Source organism: Carcharodon carcharias, chromosome 9, assembly GCF_017639515.1.
Source record: "Carcharodon carcharias isolate sCarCar2 chromosome 9, sCarCar2.pri, whole genome shotgun sequence".
Classification (NCBI taxonomy): Eukaryota; Metazoa; Chordata; class Chondrichthyes; order Lamniformes; family Lamnidae; genus Carcharodon; species Carcharodon carcharias.
The window spans coordinates 100,316,910-100,335,989 of record NC_054475.1 but is presented as its reverse complement, the minus strand read 5'-3'; the positions used below and the strand labels follow the sequence as shown (position 1 = coordinate 100,335,989).

The 19,080-nt window shown below is 40.7% G+C and overlaps 1 protein-coding gene across 1 annotated transcript in view; it reads right to left on the bottom strand.

Annotated features, from left to right (window-relative positions):
- The window catches only part of LOC121281899 (ecto-NOX disulfide-thiol exchanger 2-like), a 339,103-nt gene that overhangs the window by 85,317 nt on the left and 234,706 nt on the right, over positions 1 to 19,080 (bottom strand). Inside the window, exons 7-8 of the mRNA XM_041195055.1 lie at positions 2,915 to 3,121; positions 2,081 to 2,314 (exon numbers count right to left, since the gene is read on the bottom strand). Coding sequence (XP_041050989.1) covers positions 2,081 to 2,314; positions 2,915 to 3,121 — 441 coding nt within the window. The remainder of the gene's footprint in view (positions 1 to 2,080; positions 2,315 to 2,914; positions 3,122 to 19,080) is intronic.

Below are 19,080 nucleotides of genomic sequence, written 5' to 3'. Positions count from 1 at the left end.
GCAGAAAACAGTATCTATCCCCCTAATTATAGTGCCTCTATCACCAGAACATTTATTTTTTTACTCCAAATTGAATGCTACTCTGTAACACAGCACTGTGGTCAGTTTGCACATCTTCCCTGCATTCCCTGTTTTCGTCTATGCAGGCTGCCGGGACCTGGAACCTGTTAGACAAGTGCAAGGACCGAGACTCCTACCTTTTCGATCTCTATACTAGCCTCACTTGTCTTCCCTGACTACATTGAGATGGCCATAAACTGCACTTTTAAGGCTACAGTTTCAGTACTCCCGCACAGGGAAATGGATGAAATACGCACATCTCCAAAAGACATTAATGGCTATTACCGGGGAAGTTCCTGTAGATCGGCAGCTATTTATAGGTACCTGGCTCGTGCTTGTGAAGGAAGGCCATGTCATCAGGACAGGAACAACCAGCAAACAAAAAAACTGATTTTTTTTTTCTTTCTTTTTATAACACTAATTATTGTTGGCAGACATGTGTAAAAAGAAAAATGTGTGAATGTCATTTGCTGGGTACAAAACTTTTACATACAGCTAGATTTTTAAAAAATTCATTCATGGGGTCGGGATGTTGCTGGAATTTATTGCCCATCCCTAATTCACAGAATCTCACAGTGCAGAAGAGGCCCTTCAGCCCATTGAGTCTGTACCGACACGTGAAAAACACCTGACCTACCTACCTAATCCCATTTACCAACACTTGGCCCATAGCCTTCAATGTTAATGACGTGCCAAATGCTCATCCAGGTACTTTTTAAAGGATGTGAGGCAACCTGCCTCCACCACCCTCCCAGACAGTGCATTCCAGACCGTCACCACCCTCTGGGTAAAAAAGTTTTTCCTCACATCCTCTCTAAACCTCCTGCCCCTCACCTTGAACTTATGTCCCATTGTGACTGACCCTTCAACTAAGGGGAACAGCTGTTCCCCACCCACCCTGTCCACGCCCCTCATAATCTTGTACCCCTCGATCAGGTTGCCCCTCAGTCTTCCAGTGAAGGCATCCTTCTGTCATCACCCGCTGTCTCCTACAACTAAGCCAATTTTGAATCCACCTTATCAGATTACCCAACAGTAATTGCTCTTGAGAAGGTGGTGGTGAGCTACCTTCTTGAACTGCTGTAGTCCATGTGGTGTAGGTACACCCACAGTGCTTTAGGGAGGGAGTTCCAGGATTTTGACAGTGAAGGAATGGCAATATACTTCTAAGTCAAGATGACTTGGAGGGGAACCTCCAGGTGATGGTGTTCCCATGCGTCTGCTGCTCTTGTCCTGCTAGATGGTAGCGGTCATGTTTCTGGAAGGTGCAGTCTAAGAAGCCTTGGTGAGTTCCTGCTGTGCATCTTATAGATGGTACATACTGCTACAACTGTGCATTGGTGGTGGAGGGAGTGAATGTTTGTGGATGGGGTGGCAACCAAGCAGCCTGCTTTGTCCTGGATGGTGTTGAGCTCGAGTGTTGTTGGAGCTGCACTCATCCACACAAGTGGAGAGTACTCCATCACAGTCCTGATTTGTGCCTTGTAGATGGTGGAAAGGCTTTGGGGAGTCAGAAGATGAGTTATTTACCGTAGGATTCCTGGCCTCTAACCTGCTCTTGAGCCACAGTATTTATATGGCTAGTCCAGTTCAGTTTCTAGTCAATGTTAACCCTAGGATGTTGATAGTGGGGGATTTAGCAATGGTAATGCCACTGAATGTTACGGGGGATGGTTAGATTTTCTCTTGTTGGAGATGGTCATTGCCTGGCATTTGTGTGGCATGAATGTTGCTTGCCACTTGTCAGCCCAAGCCTGTATCTTGTCCAGGTCTTGCTGCATTGGACATGGACATGGGCTGCTTCAGTATCTGAGGAGTTATGAATGGTGCTGAACATTGTGCAATCATCAGCAAACATCCCCACTTTTGACCTTATGATGGAAGTAAGGTCATTGATGAAGCAGCTGAAGATGGTTGGGCCTAGGACACTCCGCTGATGTGAAAGTAATCCTATTTTGGATGCACTAATAAAACTTTAAACTCAGGTCAAAAGACTTAATGTGCTGAACTTTTAAATTACCTTTAAGCTTTTCTGACAGTATAGCACTTTCATGTTCTGAATAATGCACTATTGGTGGAGGTGAAGGTAGTCGAAATCTTTCTTCTTCCACTCTTCGACGATGGCGTTCCTCTCTTGCCATCATACGTTGTTTACATTCCCATTCATATAGGTCATCTCTAGCTTGAGCAAAGTCAACATGAAGGCGACCGGTGTCCTTCTTATCTGTACTGGATCCTATTCTTATTCGATAACCTGATGAGGCCCAAAAGCATACAAGATACTCTCACATACCATGACATAGAAATGCATAAGGTTTGAGAAAACTATAATTCATCAATGGATACTGAAAGACAACAGAACATACCACTTTTCAACAATTGAAAATTATAGCAACATTGAATAAGAATTCTTACAAAGTTTTCTTTTTTCCCAACCTGATTCCGTATTTCTGGAAATTTTCTTTGGACTAAATTCCATAGTATTTAACAATCAATTTAGAGATTTGAAATTCGTAAGATTATGAACCTGACTGACTGTTTCAACAGATGTTAAAATTCAGATTCCACAAGTGGCAATTAGATGCCAAGTCTAACCACTTGTTCATCAGTATTAGGGAAGAAAACCTCAATTGAAATAGACAAAAAAAACCCCAAACATTTTAATTAATCCCAATTCTTTGCTATAGTTTGACTTTTAAAATCTATGTTCTTTCTTTAAACTCCACCATGAATATGTTCATGATCTTCAGCAAGTATCATGATTACTTAAGGTGAAACTTTAAGTAAATATGCTTTAAAGATAGAATTTTGAAACCTAAGAAAAAAAATCAATAAAGACAGAACAAAGAATTACCCGACAAAAATAGAGCTTTGTCTATCATGTATTCATCTGAAAACCGTATATGGCAAAAGTTTTTCTTGCTTTTACGAATGGCTATGATTTCACCACACTGTCCAAAAACTTCAGTGATCATATCTTCTGACGCATTCTCTGGTAAACCACCAACAAAGACAGTTTTGCACCCTGGAGGCCTTTCTCGTATAGCAGGAGGTGGAAGATCTAAAAAAAAGACTTAAGAGTTAAAACTGTCAGACAGAAACATATAATCATGTGAGGCCAAAACAACATCAAATTGCTGCCTTAATTGATTGCTGTCTTCAATGCTTTACCAGGAAAAGAATTGGATTAAAGATTGGGATTTGTTGGAAAGGTGTGATGTATGAAGAAAGCTGCTAATTGGGCGCTTGAGCTCCCCGTTCACCTTGCACTGCCAAAATTTGCCAGGTAGTCGATCCGGCTACTGTGCTGTGAGCTCAGTGGTAAATCAGGGATCTTGTTTTTAGTACATCCAATGGCTTACCATGCAGACTGTTGAAGGGTCATTCAGACTCGAAACATTAACTGTGCTCCTCTCCGCAGATGCTGCCAGACCTGCTGAGTTTTTCCAGGTATTTTTGTTTGTGTTTTGGATTTCCAGCATCCATAGTTTTTTACTTTTATAACTTGATTTGAGCCTTGGCATGGCCTATTAATTGAGCTGTATGTTTTTTTTAGCAACTTAAATCAATTTCCTAAAGTTAATTTCAGTTAAAAAAAGTTTAGAAAATACTGAAAAAGTAATTTCCAGTGTTTGCATATCCCCATATCTTCAGAAATCTTCCAAAAGGATGCAAAGAAATGGGTTTAAACTTTGGGCACGAGGTGCTCTACTGACTAGATGAGTTGAAGCTTTGGCAAAACCAACTGACCTCTGGCGTAAACATGATGGGCCAAATGGCCTCTTTCTGTGCCGTAAACACTCTATGATTCTATGACTGCTGGGGACTCTAAAGGTAAGGGCTTCCCACAAGTTGAGTCAAGTGGCGTGGAAGAAGGAAGCCAGGACCAGCAGGAGTGCCACATCAATTATTTCAGGTCCCTGCGAGCAGTGCTAGAAATACAAACACTTCAGTGAAGGTGCGTTTTTTTTAAATGAAAAGATATGAACTATAATTCACTGTTTGGAGATGAGGGCAATGATCAGATGTTTTTAGATGGATGCATTTGCTTACTCTCGACAGAACCCAAAGGCAATTTAAAGTCATTACAATCATCGGCCGGGAAAATAGCTTTTATAAAGTGGGCTGCTGATGCATTTGACAGCTTAATATCTGAAGAACATGCTGCAATGCCTGCAAAGTCTCCTGTCACTTGGATACCAGCTGCGTTTGCAAAACAACTTGCCTATCCTTTCTTCTATGTCCTTATGGGCATCAGTGTGTAGGGTGGCCCACTGCTGCCTTCTGACACCACCTCCTCTTGCCTATCCTTATCTTAAGTGGTACCTCTATGAACCCATACTACTGCAGATTTGTTGGTAAATAGTTCAAAGTTTAAACTCCATTATTTTTGTAAGAAGTTGTATGTGTTCTTTCAAAAATTCTTTAATACAGTTGGCCAAATTTCCGCTTAAAGTGTTGCAACAAGAACGTTTTGTACAATTTCTAATATTATGCAGTACTGTATAAACAGCTAACTCAACAGGCTGTTATCACTTTTAGTCTTGGCTATCTTCCTTGTTGCATCTATGTTATTTTCCCAAAAATGCTGTACATAGAGGGGTGCAGAACACGCCAGTTGGACCTTCCGGTTTTGAAAGGTTTCAGTAGTTGTCGCTTGATACTGTTTCTTTGTCCCTAACTGCTTTTATACTGATATTTGATTGTACTGTTGCACTGAATGAAAGTTCAATTGTATATTTCAATCTTGGCTTTGTGTTCACAATCCCACAGGCATAAACGTAAACATTTATCTGCTGATGCACACAGTGGTACAGAGTTATAATAAATGGAGGGCACCTTAAGAAGAGTGTAAAGCTGGGAATTAGAAGGAAGCTGAATGAGCGCTTGTATCTTGGGCGTGGCTCAAAAACATGTATAAAAATAAAGTTATTTGCTGACACACAGCAAGATCTCACAGCGTTGTTATAAAAGGGGTGTATTCGAAAGACAGTGTAAAGTTTAGGATTTGGTGAGCATGGAAACTTGGTGCAGATGGGGAAGGAGGTGCTCCTTTTTGCTTCCAATACTTCTGGTGGCTCAGATAAGTTTGAGACAGTTAAATATTGAAATTTTGTCCTGTGTTTTAGTGCAACTTGTAAAAATAAACTTAAAAGTAGACATAAATAGCAAACACTTAAATATGACTGAGATAATGTGTCAGAACTGCATGGAATTTGTGGATAGCATGAAGAGGATGTTACAAGATGGGGGGGGAATGGAAGGGAGGAGGAGGAGGATGAGAAGCATAATGTGAGATAATTCAATAATTAGGAATTTTTCTTTTATTGAGAAAATACCTTATAAGATGGCTCCATAAGCATGGGGCAGAACCTGGCAAGGTTCACGCCCCCCACACACAGCAAGTGGTCTGGCAATGAGCAGAGGTACAACAGATTACTGATGACTGAGATCTGGAACTGCTCACTATGATCAACTTCCATAATTCAGCCAAGAATTCCTTGCACCAGCTATAGGATTGAACCTTGGTTTTCCAGTCAAATCTTCATTCTGGCCATCCCGAAACTGCTCAGTCTCTGAATCCTCATACTCCTCCTCTCCTTTGGTGTCTGGCTTCTCCCTTCAGGGAGTGGGGTTTCTAGAGCAGTCTCTAGTCCTGATGGTGCACAGCTGATGAGGTTCTGGGGACACTGCATTTGCCAACATGATCCTTTACAACAGGTTGAGAGTTCCACATAGTATGTATCCTACCTGGTGCCAGAGTGAGGGGCACCTTGTGCCAGAGTGAGGGGCACCTTGTGCCAGACTGAGAGGTTATTGAAAGGATGGGGTGGGGGTGGGGAGTAGGATCCAGTCAATGTGGTCTTGGGGGAGCTGGTGTCATAGTGGTATTGTCGCTGGACTGGTAATCCAGAGACCTGGGTAATGCTCTGGGGACCCGGGTTCGAATCCCGCTATAAAAATAAATCTGGAATTAAATTATCTGATGATGACCATGAAACCTTTGTCGATTGTTGTAAAAACCCATGTGGTTCACTAATGACCTTTAGGGAAGGAAATCTGCTGTCCTTACCTGGTCTGGCCTACATGTGACTCCAGACCCACAGCAATGTGGTTGAGGATCAAGACTGGGAGATAAATATCCAAGGATATACATCCTATTGAAAAGATAGGCAGGTTGGCAGAGGGGGTGGGGTTGCTTTGTTAGTAAGAAATTAAATTAAATCAATAGCAAGAAATGACGAAGGGTCAGATGATGTAGAACCTCTGTGGGTAGAATTTAGGAACCATAAAGGTAAAAAAAAACATAATGGGAGTTATGTACAGGCCTCCGAACAGTAGTCAGGATGTGGGGCACAAGATACACCAGGAGATAGAAAAGGCGTGTAAGAAAGGCAAGGTTACAGTGATCATGGGGGATTTCAATATGCAGGTAGACTGGGAAAATCAGGTTGGTAGTGGATCCCGAGAAAAGGAATTTGTAGAATGTCTACGAGATGGCTTTTTGGAGCAGCTTGTGGTGGAGCCCACTAGGGAACAGGCAATTCTAGATTTAGTGATGTGTAATGAGGCAAATTTGATAAAGGAGCTTAAGGTGAAGGAACCCTTAAGAGGAAGTGACCATAATAAGATAGAATTTACCCTGCCAATTTGAGAGGAAAAAGCTGGAATCAGATGTAACAGTATTACAGTTGAATAAAGGCAACTACAGAGGCATGAGGGAGGAGCTGGCCAGAATTGACTGGGAGATGAGCCTAGCAGGAAAGACAGTGGAACAGCAATGGCAGGAGTTTCTGGGAGTAATTTGGGAGACACAGCAAAAATTCATCCCTCGGAAGAAGAAGCATGCTAAAGGGAGGACGAGGCAACCATGGCTGACAAGAGAAGTCAGAGACAGCATAAAAGCTAAAGAGAAAGCATACAATGCAGCGAAGAGCAGTGGGAAACCAGGGGATTGGGAAGCCTACAAAGACCAACAAAGGACAACTAAATAAGAAATAAGGAGGGAGATTAAATATGAGGGTAAACTAGCCAGTAATATAAAAGAAGATTGCAAGAGTTTTTTTTAGATATATAAATGGTAAGAGAGAGGCAAAAGTGGACATTGGGCCGCTAGAAAATGACGCTGGAGTAGTAGTAGTGGGGAACAAAGAAATGGTGGAGGAACTGAATAGGTACTTTGCGTCAGTCTTCACAGTGGAAGACACGAGTAACATCCCCAAAGTTCAAGAGAGTTAGGGGGCAGAGGTGATAATGGTGGCCATTACCAAGGAGAAGGTGCCAGGAAAACTGAAAGGTCTGAAGGTGGATAAATCACCTGGACCAGATGGATTACAGCCCAGAGTTCTGGAGGGATAGCTGAAGAGATAGTGGAGGCGTTAGTGGTGATCTTTCAGGAATCACTGGAGTCAGGGAGGGTCCCAGAGGACTGGAAAATCGCTAATGTAACCCCCCTGTTTAGGAAGGGAATGAGGCAAAAGATGGGAAATTACAGGCCGATTAGCCTGACCTTGATTGTTGGTAAGATTTTAGAGTCCATTATTAAGGATGAGATTTCAGAATACTTGGAGGTGCATGGTAAAATAGGGCAAAGTCAGCATGGTTTCATCAAGGGGAGGTCATGCCTGACAAATCTGTTAGAATTCTTTGAGGAGGTAACGAGTAGGTTAGACAAGGAGAGCCAATGGATGTTATCTACTTGAACTTCCAGAAGGCCTTTGACAAGGTGCCACACAGGAGGCTGCTCAATAAGATAAGAGCCCATGGTGTTAGAGGCAAGGTACTAGCATGGATAGAAGATTGGCTGTCTGGCAGGAGGCAGAGAGTGGGCATAAGGGGGTCCTTCTCAGGATGGCGGCTGGTGACTAGTGGAGTTCCGCAGGGGTCAGGGATGGGACCACAACTTTTCACTTTATACATTAATGATCTAGATGAAGGAACTGAGGGCATCCTGGCTAAATTTGCAGATGATACATATAGGTGGAGGGACAGGTAGTATTGAGGAGGCAAGAAGGCTGCAGAAGGATTTGGACAGGTTAGGAGAATGGGCAAAGAAGTGGCAGATGGAATACAACGTGGGGGAGTGTGAGGTCATGCACTTTGATAGGAAGAATAGAGGCATAGACTATTTTCTAAATGGGGAGAGAATTCAGAAATCTGGAGTGCAAAGGGACTTGGGAGTCCTAGTCCAGGATTCTCTTAAGGTTAACTTGCAGGTTGAGTCGGTAGTTAGGAAGGCAAATGCAATGTTGGTATTCATTTCGAGAGGACTAGAATATAAAAGCAGGGATGTGTTGCTGAGGCTTTATAAGGCTCTGGTCAGACCACATTTAGAATATTGTGAGCAATTTTGGGCCCCGTATCTCAGGAAGGATGTTCTGGCTCTGGAGGGGGTCCAGAGGAGGTTCACGAGAATGATCCCAGGAATGAAAGGCTTAACATATGAGGAACATTTGAGGACTCTGGGTCTATACTCAATGGAGTTTAGATCGATGAGGGAGAAGGATGATTGAAACTTACAGAATACTGAAAGGCCTGGGTAGAGTGGACGTGGGAAAGATGTTTCCATTAGTAGGAGAGATTAGGACCTGAGGGCACAGCCTCAGAGTAAAGGGAAGACCTTTTAGAATAGAGATGAGAAGAAACTTCTTTAGCTAGAGAGTGGTGAACCTATGGAATTCATTGCCACAGAAAGCTGTGGAGGCCAGGTCATTGAGTGTATTTAAGACCGAGATAGATCGGTTCTTGATTGGTAAGGGGATCAAAGGTTATGGGGAGAAGGCGGGACAATGGGGTTGAGAAACTTACCAGCCATGATTGAATGGCAGAGCAGACTCGATGGGCTGAATGGCCTAATTTCTGCTCCTATGTCTTATGGTCTCAAATGCCCTCTGAACAAGGGCAATCAGGGATGGGCAATAAATGTTGGCCCAGCCAGCAATGCCCACATCCCATAACGAATAAAAAAAAATTGTTGTGACCAACAACATAGCAAAGAGTAAGCAAGAGGTCCTGTATAGAGAATGCTAAGAGTCAAATAATAGGATCTCAAGGGTTAAAATTTCTGAATTATTTCCTGAGCCACATGCAAGTTGGCGCAGAATAAACAGATTGGGAGATGGACATATGTTTAAGGAGTTTTATGAGAAAGATGGATTCCATTTCATGGGACACTGATATCATTAATTGGACAGGAGGGAGCTGCATTGCTGGGACAGACTCCACCTGGGCTGGGATGGGGATTCAATCAGAAAGGATAACTATTGAGGTCATGAGGTCTTTAAACCAGTAAAAGAGGGCAAGGGCTAGTATGCAAAAGATAGTATAAATAATATTTGTAAAACAAACGTAGGAGAGTAATGTAATCATCAGAAATTATGCACTAAATGTTACAGATAAAGGGAAAACCAGATGATGTCAACTGATTCAATTAAGAGAGTGAAATAAGAAACATGTAGGTGAAACAGAAGCAGAAGGTTGGGTTAGGGTGCATGATCCAAATAAGCATTCTTTATATAAAGGCAGAGTATAAGGAACAAATTAACTGAACTGCATTCACAATTTCAATTTGGAGGGTACAATACGGTCATCATTACTGAGGCATGACTGCAGATGGTCAAGGCTTGGAACTAAATATCCCCATTATAGGATCTACAGGATAGTTTGGAAAATACTAGAGGGGGAGAAATAACCTTGGTGATTATCAATGAAGCAATTTCATCCTTGAGAGGAGATATAGTAAGAGGTAAGCAGGCAATGGAGGTTTTATGGTTAGAATTTAGAAATGGAAAAGAATTTCAGTCTTTAATGGGAGTTATGTATCAGCCCCTGGTAGCAGCTGCGAAGTGGTAGAATGTATAAATGCAGAGATTAGACGAGCATGTCATAAAGGCAGAATAGTTTTAATGGGAGATTTTAAACTTACATATAGGGATAAGTGGATTAACTCATGTCAGAAAGGTAGCAAATTTCTTGAGTATGTTCAGAGAAGCTTTCTGCAACAGTATGTCCTAGAACCAACAAGGGGGCAGGCTATATTAGATGAAGTAATGAATAATGAGCCAGATTACATTAACAGCCTAATGATGCGTGACATTTATCGAGTAGTGATTATAATTTAATTGCGTTCAACATGGTGTTTAAAAAGAAATGTGAAACAGATACTAAAATTCTCAATTGAGCATCTTGAAACCTTTACCTGATCAAAGACAGTCAGCATGGATTTGTAAAGGATAGATCATGTCCACCGAATCTAATCAAAGTTTTTGAAAAGGCCATTATGAGGTAGTAGACAGGGCAATGTCTATGGCTGTTATTTATATGGACTCTCAGAAGGCACTTGATGAAGTCCTTAACAAAAAGACTGTTAGCTAAAGTTGAAGTTCATGGAACTGAAAGCAAATGATTGACTTTGCTAGGAAATTGGCCGAGTGGAAAGCAATAGAAAGTAGAGATAATGGGCATGCACTCGAAGTGACATGATGTGACTAGTGGTGTCTTGCAGTGATCTGTGTTGGGGCCTCAACTAATCATTATAATTGATAATGGCTTAGATGATGGGATAGAAAGCCGCATATCTAAGTTTGCCAATGGCACAAAGATTAGTGGCATTGTCGGCAGTATAGGAGGAAGCATAAAACAACCAAGGGCTTTTAACAGATTAAGCGAATGGGCAAAACTGTGCTAAATGGATTCCAATTTGGGCAAAGGTAGGCCATCCACTTTAGACCTAAAAATGATAGCACAGAGTCTTTCTAAATAGTGAAAATTTTCAGAACTGAAAGAATTAGAATAAAATAACAGAACAATTTCTGGGTCATATGGGCCTTTTATAGACTCTTTGTAGAGTCCTGTGAAGGCTATGTATCACAGCAATACTAGATCTAGATTTTCAGTCTATGAGGCTGCAGTGCAAAAATGGGTGTAAATTCAGGAAATTCATAATCAGCATTGACTGCAATAATGGGCGAAGTTATGAAAGTGGACTTTTCTCTGGAAGGGTATTGGCAGAGCAGTCCAAAAGTCCCATTAAGTTAAGGTACAGCACAACTAATGGCATAACTTGCTTATTCTGTTATTTTTCTGTAACTTTTACACTAGGTAATGGCACGTGCTGTTGATGCATCATTAGTATGGCACAAGTTTCCAATCTCTTTTGTTGTCTAACTGCTCCTCAATTACTGCACCTATAGGGGAAAAGTTCTGTAAGTATATTAAAAATAGAGAACCACATTAACTATATTGTAACAGTGAACCATAAAGTTTCTTTATAACACCAAGCATCAGAAAATTAGATACCTAAACTAGCATGATACTGTGTTATTACAGATAATGAACTTGCTTTTTTTGCTTATTAGAAATTAGGAACAAATGGATTTAATATCTCAAGTAATTTTTTAAAGATAAAAACTTCCAAGAAACGTTAAGACTATCTCAAAGGTATTTGTCAATATTTTGAATTGCATAGCAGAATTCTACTCTGCCTAAATTCATCCATGAATGGAATTTAGGAAAAGCTGGAATAGTTGTGGAATGAGATGTTTTTCCTTTGGTTTTCAATGACTTACTGCAGTTGCTGGAGAGAGGTCAGTTTCCAGGCATATACAGATCTCTCATAAGCACATATGATTTCACCATCAGCCATTTACCTATTCTCTTCTTGCCGTAACATCAACTTTTGAATGCTCTAACTTACAGTAAATCCATTCCTGAGCAGTCCGGAAGATGTATTCCAATTCCACATTGCTTTACAGCTACTCTCAAAACAGCTAGCCAATTTATTTCACCCAAAATGATTAATTTAAAGTTCTGATGGGTAAAGAATTAACATTGACTTGATAAAGAAAAGCTCCATGTGCAAAAGGTTGCGAAATGCTTCTCAGTTTTCTCTCCTCTCCCACTGAAAACATCATCTCCCACTACCATACTATTCACAGATGCTAGAAGCCTTGTAGTACCTCACTTAAATAGCTACTTTACAATTGTGAGCAAGTACAGCGAGTGTTGGCAGTTATTTTCCCAAGGAGGCCATCATAGTTAAGGCCTATACTATGCTCATTATATCTCCATACATGGCAAGGATCACTGGAGTGGGAGTGGGAACCTTGTCCCAATTTTACCCCCTCTAGCTGGGGAGCTTGGGCCAACTGTAGCAACCAATTGTTGGCATCAACTAACTAAGCCATTTTGGGAACTTCAATTTAGGACCTTCTGGCTTAGCATGATCATAAGTTTCATCTGCTTACTGAATCAAGCAGCTTCACAAGTAATATTCCAACATTTTTCTAGCATGTAGCCTGACAATTCTCAAACTGATTTGCAAATAAGCAATCACTTTAATTTCATTAATGGAACATTTTTCAATCTTTTCGGAAAATTTATTTTAAATTTTGGAACAAGTTCCCTCTAGTGAATCAGTAGGACATTCTTAAGTGATCCTTACAACTTATCTTATTTCTCAGAATGAACGAACTATTAAAATTAAAAGTCAACATTTTTCTTGGGAAATAACAATTTGAACCCTCAAACCTCTGGCCCAAGTGTGAGTATGACCAATTGAGCCAAACACACATACAATATTCAATGCAGAGTAAAATCATATGGTTGGGAAGATGCCAAATACCAATGAAATTTGGTCAAAAATGTCCAAATACAATGAAAACGTACTTCTGTTTTGGATTCCCCAGGACAGATAAGGTCTAGATTAGTTGATATGAACAATAGTGTATTCTTGATGCTGGCAACACACCCTAATTTCATCAGAGAATATCTAATTCTATTTTCTACAGTCTTTGTTAGTGAAATTGCCAAATTAGTGCCAAATTTGATACATCTGTACTCTGCACTGATGTACATTAGGAAACAGATTTAGGCTGTGATACTTCAGGTGCCTAAAAGGGTGCAGTTGTTCATCCACTCTGACTGGATAGAAGTCCAACATACTCGTTCATCTCCCAGTGGTTGAAAGAAAGATACTTTTTTAAAAATAAGCTATCAGTCTCTTTATAACCTCTGAAAACTTAGTAACCAATTAAATACTTAATCAGGAAAGAAGAAAGCTTAAAACCAAACTTAATTATTATATAGGTATACATTTTTATTGCAATCCTTTCCATTATCATTTTTCACAAAGTCTTAATCTGAGTAATTTTCACTTTCACTTTGATCATTCTGGTAACACTGGCTATAAGGACTGTACGAACATAGCAATGTCAGACTGATGCAGTAGACAGGTCAAGTCTATCAATAATTAGAATGTAAAGAAAGTTATTTTAAATTTTTTTTAAGCAATTCATTTGATTAATTAAACGGGACAGTTCCCAATCAATAAAAATATACACTGGTAAATCTCCAGAGACACTATCGTTGATTGACAGCCTGTTTTAGCTTGCTCTCAAATGTTTGAGAAGATGCCAAATGCTAAGTCAACTTTATCAAGATACTTGGCTCCACTTTGGAAGAAAAAGTATGATGTCATTTAAGTGCTGGCAGCAAAGGAGCAGCTGGAATATGCTTCACCTAGTTCAGAAAATGCATACTGTCCTGCTGCAGCTGCAACTGGGATGCTTAACAGGGAAAGATAGAACAGGTCACCCTTTCTCACACTGACTTTCGTGAAATTATAATGCAGGTTTCCTTCATGAACTAGCTGTCAAGGAACAGTAATTTTCATTATGCAACTTTGGATGAGATTTTTGAATCTTGCACTGATGAGACATTTTGGTCAACAATCGTTTCCTGAAGACTCTTTCAGCGTTATTTTATAATGGATTGGAACGACAGTTATGCATCCTTGGCCGTGCACTCAAAATAGACTGAAATTACTCAAATGCAGTATAAAACATGTAATTTTTTCTGCATCTTGAAAAGATCTTTATGATTCTACTTACACTATTGTTTTTTGAGTTACCTGAGTGATTACAGGGCTGGAGAATTTCTTGTACCTGGTACTTAGTGTATTAGACACTCTTAGGTCAAATTCAATTAACAACTATTACATTACATTAGTCATTGTTGGGAAAATCAAAGGTATGGAATGCCACTTGAACATGAACTCATCTGTCTCGCTGCTGTTAGGTGTTGCGTGTAGTTCGGTAGACCTTAAGATATTTGTCGTCTTAGGTAATTTAACAGTAAGTATTTATTAACTACTAGAAACTATATACCACAGGTACGGTAACGGTTCAAGCTAGAAATGTCTCTATGTTTGTTTCTACGTACGGCTCTGTCCAACACAACACTGACCCCAAAGTGCAGGTCATGTGTTCTCTTACAGCACTGTATGGGCAGTACTGTACTCAGTCCCATGTCAACCCTTTATGTGCCAGGCCCTTATTCTACATTCACCAAGTGTATGCAGGTTTATAGTGCAACCAATTTACCAGTTAGAAATCAGACATTGCTTCATTTGCACTTCAATTCATTTTTCACAATCTTGCATGTGGCAAGGTTGAAAGCACAAGAATTAGGAGGAGTAGGCCATTCAGCCCCTCGAGCCTGCTCTGCCATTAGATAAGATCATGGCTGACCCAACTGTGGCCTAACTCCACTTTCTTGTCCAGCTCCCATAACCCTTGACTCCACTGTCTATCAAAAATCTATGTAACTCAGCCTTGAATATATTCAATGACATAGCATTCACTGCTCTCTGGGGAAGAGAATTCCACAGACTGACAACACCCAGAAAATAATGTCTCCTCATTTCAGTCTTAAATGAGAGACCCCTAATTTTGAAGCCGTGTTCCTTAGTTTTAGACTCCCCCAAGGAGAAACATCCTCTTAGCGTCCGCCCCATCAAGTCCCCTCAGGATCTTGTATGTTTCAATAAGATCACCTCTCATTCTTCTAAACTCCAATAGGTTAAGCTCAACTCTTCCTCATAAGGTAACCCTTTCTTCCCAAGAATCAGCTGAGTGAAACTCTTCCAAACTATTTCTAATGCAATTATATCCTCTTTTAAGGAGACCAAAACTGTATGCAGTACTCCAGCTGTGGTCTTAAAAAACATCCTGTACAGCTGAAAAACACTTCCTTACTTTTATATCCGATTCCCTTTGCAATAAACGCCAACATTCCATTTTCTTTCCTAATCACTTGCTGTTCCTGCAGATCAATCTTTTGTGATTCGTGTACCAGACACCCTCTGTACCACAGAGTTCTGCAATCTCTCTCCATTCAAATAATATGCTGCTTTTTATTCTGTTAAAGTGGATGTTCAAACTTTCCCACACTATACTCCACCTGCCAAATTTTTGCCACTCACTTAACCTATTTAACTCCCTTTGCAGATTCATTATGTCCACTAGACAACTTACTTTCCATACGTTTAGTTCCTTCATCCAAGTTATTGATATAAATTATAAATAGTTGAGACCCCAACACTGATCCTTATGGCACTCCAGTAGTTCCAGCTTACCAACCTGAAAATGACCCATTTATCCCTACTCTCTGCTTCTTATTTGCTAACCTATCCTCTATCCATGGTAATATGTTACCCACTACACCATGAGCTCTTATTTTGCATAGCAACCTTTGATTTGCAGCTTATCGAATGCCTTTTGGAAATCCAAGCACACCACATCTACAGGTTTCTCGTTATTCACTTTGCTTGTCATTTTCTTCTAGACCTCTAATAAATTAGCCATTCATGATTTCCTTCTCACAAACCATGTTGATTCTGCTTGATTGTATTATGATTTTCTAATGTCTTGCTATTACCTCCTTAATAATGGATTCTAGCATTTTCCCTATGACAGATGTGAGGTTAACTGGCCTATAGTTTCCTGCTTTCTTTCTCCTTTTCTTGAATAGAGGTGTTACATTAGCGATCTTCCAATCCACTGGGACCTTTACAGAATCTAGGGAATTTTGGAAAATCACAAGCAATGTATCTGCTACCTTTGCAGGATGGAAGGTATCAGGTTCAGGCATTTGGCAATCCTTAGTTCTAATGGTTTTCCCAGTGATTGCTTTAAGTTCCTCCCTCTTTTTAACCTTTTCATTTTCAAGTATTCTTGAGATGTTTCTGTGTCTTCTACAGTGAAGGCAGACACAAAATATCTGTTCAACGTTTCCGCCATTTCCTTGTTTCCCATTAGTAATTCCCCATTCTCACCCTCTAAGGGATACACTTTAGTTACTCTTTTCCTTTTTAAATACTTGTAGAAGTTTTTACTATCTGTTTTTATATTCATGCTAGCTTTCCCTTAACTCTAATTTCTCCCTCCTTACAATTTTCTCAGTCATTCTTTGCTGGTTTCTAAAATCAGTCTAATCTTCCTGCCTACCACTAAAATGTCCAGTATTGTGTGTTTTTTTTTTCAATTTAGTACTATCCTTAACTTCCTTAGCTAGCCACTGATGGGGCATCCTTCTCAGAGTCTGTCTTTTTGCAGAGAATATCTCTCTCCTGAGAGTTATGAAATATCTCCTTAAATATCTGCCATTGTTTCTCTACTGTCCTACCTTTTAACCCATTTTCCCAGTTCACTTTATCCCATTCTGTCCTCATAAACTTAAATAAAGGCAGTTACAAGGGTAAGACACTAGTCTTAGACGCACACTTCTCTCTCTAAAACTGAATGTGAAATTCTATCATGCTATGATCACTGTTTTCTAGAGCTCCTTTCCTGTGAGGTCATTAATTAATCCTTTCTCATTGCACAATACCATGTCGAAAATAGCCTGCTCCCTGGTTGGCACTAGAACATACTGCTCTAAAAAACTGTGTCAAACACAATATGAACTCATCTTCCAGGCTACAAACAGTCATTTAGCAGTACAGAACTTGAGTATTGCTGAAAAAAGAGACATGTCGAAGCTTTTTGTCTTGCGCTCATCAGGAAGCTTCGGAAGAATACCGATACAAGGGGAAAACAACAATTTATAGTGCAAAGAACAAGGCCATAATATACGTAGTTTCCAATACATGCAAATGTGCCAAACTGCGAGCCCAACTGACAATCTTAAATTGGTTGTCAACTAAGAATCACATTGACACAGGGCCTTGTTCTTTGCAGACAGAAAGGATGTGTACACACATTGCGCCTGTTTCAGCTAAACAAAATAAGTGACAGCCATTCGCTGACTCATTCCTCAGGACAATGCCTTGACCAATCAGGGTCAAGCTGCCTGGTTTAAATTTCAAACAATGCTCGGCGGTTAACCTTTAGTCACCATCAACTGGTGCATTCTCCATGGCAACAACTCCACCAGAGTTCACTTGCTAACCAATCAGCACTCTCTTCTCACACAGTGGAAATTGTTGTTTTCCCCTTATGTTGGTATTCTTCCAAGTGTTCTGATGAGTGCAAGACGAAAAACTTCGACATGTCTTTTCTTTCAGCAATACTTCCAGACTACTTTTGCCACCTGATTCATCATATCTATATGAAGGTTAAAACCATCTATGATTATTATAGTGCCTTTCTTAAAAGCTCCCATTATTTCTTCCTGTATACCCTCCTGCAGTGAAGCTGTTGTTAGGGGGCCTAAGCCACTCCAACAAGAGATCTTTGCTATTTCTTATCTCTACCCAAACTGATTCTAAATCTTGATCTTCTGAACTAAGATTACCTCTCACGACTGTGCTAATGCCATCCTTAATTAACAAAGCTACCTCACCATCTTTTTCTAGCTTCCTGTCTTTCCGAAATATCAAATATCCTTGAATATTTAGGTTCCATCCTTGGTCACCTTGCAACCATGTCTCCAAATTGCCTATTGGGCCTTACATACTTATTTTTATTTGTGCTGTTATTAAATCTATACTTACCTCATTGAGAGTGGAGTTCAAGAACTTCAACCCCTCTTGGACCTCAGAGCTTTTGCATAATGTAGACTGGGAGTGGGCTGCACATGCGCGGTTCTGCATTTTTAAAGTTATTTGGGCTGAGGAGCGGCCCAGTATACCTGTGCATGAAGATAAACAGTGCAAAAACCTGGGTCAGATGACTGGGAGTGGAGCGCCATTGAGGATAAGAGTCCCAGGCAGGGGACAGGGAGAGGGGCCAAGGAGAGGTCCCAAAAGAAGAGTCTCAGAGAGTGAACAGGGAGAGGAAAAAGTCCCAGTTCAGTTAAAAAGAATGGGGCAATGAAACAGGCTCCAAACAGGAAAAGGGCTGTGGGGAGGAGACTTTAAGTGAAGAAGGCAGCCGAAGGTTGGCAGCTCTGGGGGATGTTGGGGCAAAGGGACCCCTTTGGAGCAGTAGTGCTCTGCTCGGTGTAGTCCAAGAGCTGAAACTGTGCATGTGAGTTGGTGCTTGAGTGCGTACTCGGGAATCTCAGGAGATGAGTTTGAAACTATGCTAGGTGGGCCGTCATTGATGCCATCGAAGAGGGCTCAAAAGAAGCAAGAAGGCAGCCGAAGGTTGGTGACTCTGTGTTGTGGGGCTTTGGGGCAAAAGCACCCCATTGGAGCAGTAGTGTTTTGCTCAGTGTGGCCAAAGAGCTCAAGTTGTACTTGTGAGTTGGTGTTTGAGTGTAGATTCTGGCATCCATGGGAACAGATTCTCAGGAGGCAACTTTGAAACCCTGTATGGTGGGCAGCTGCCGTCTGAGTTGGAGAGAATTCCCAAGTTAAATCTTCGAAGGTGAAGACTGGAATCCCTTGTGAGGGAGAAAGAGTTTCAGTGAGTTTGGTTGACTCAGTGTTACTGACATCTGGGTGGGTTGTTGAGATATCCATGAACTCTGTCTTGGTTGCATCTGACATTTATTGTGCAGTGTAGTTTATTTGACCAGAGTTTGGGGGAGGCATTGGCATAATGGTATTGTCATTGGACTGGTATTCCAGAGACCCAGGGTAATGCTCTGGGGACCTGGGTTCAAATCCCACCACAGCAGGTGGTAAAAATTGAATTCAATAAAAATCTGGAATTAAAAAGTCGATTGTTGTAAAAAACCCATCTGGTTCACTAATGCCTTTTAGGAAAGGAAATCTGCTTTTCTTATCTGGTCTGGCCTACATGTGGCTCCAGACCCACAGCAACGTGGTTGACTCTTAAAATGCTCTTTGAACAA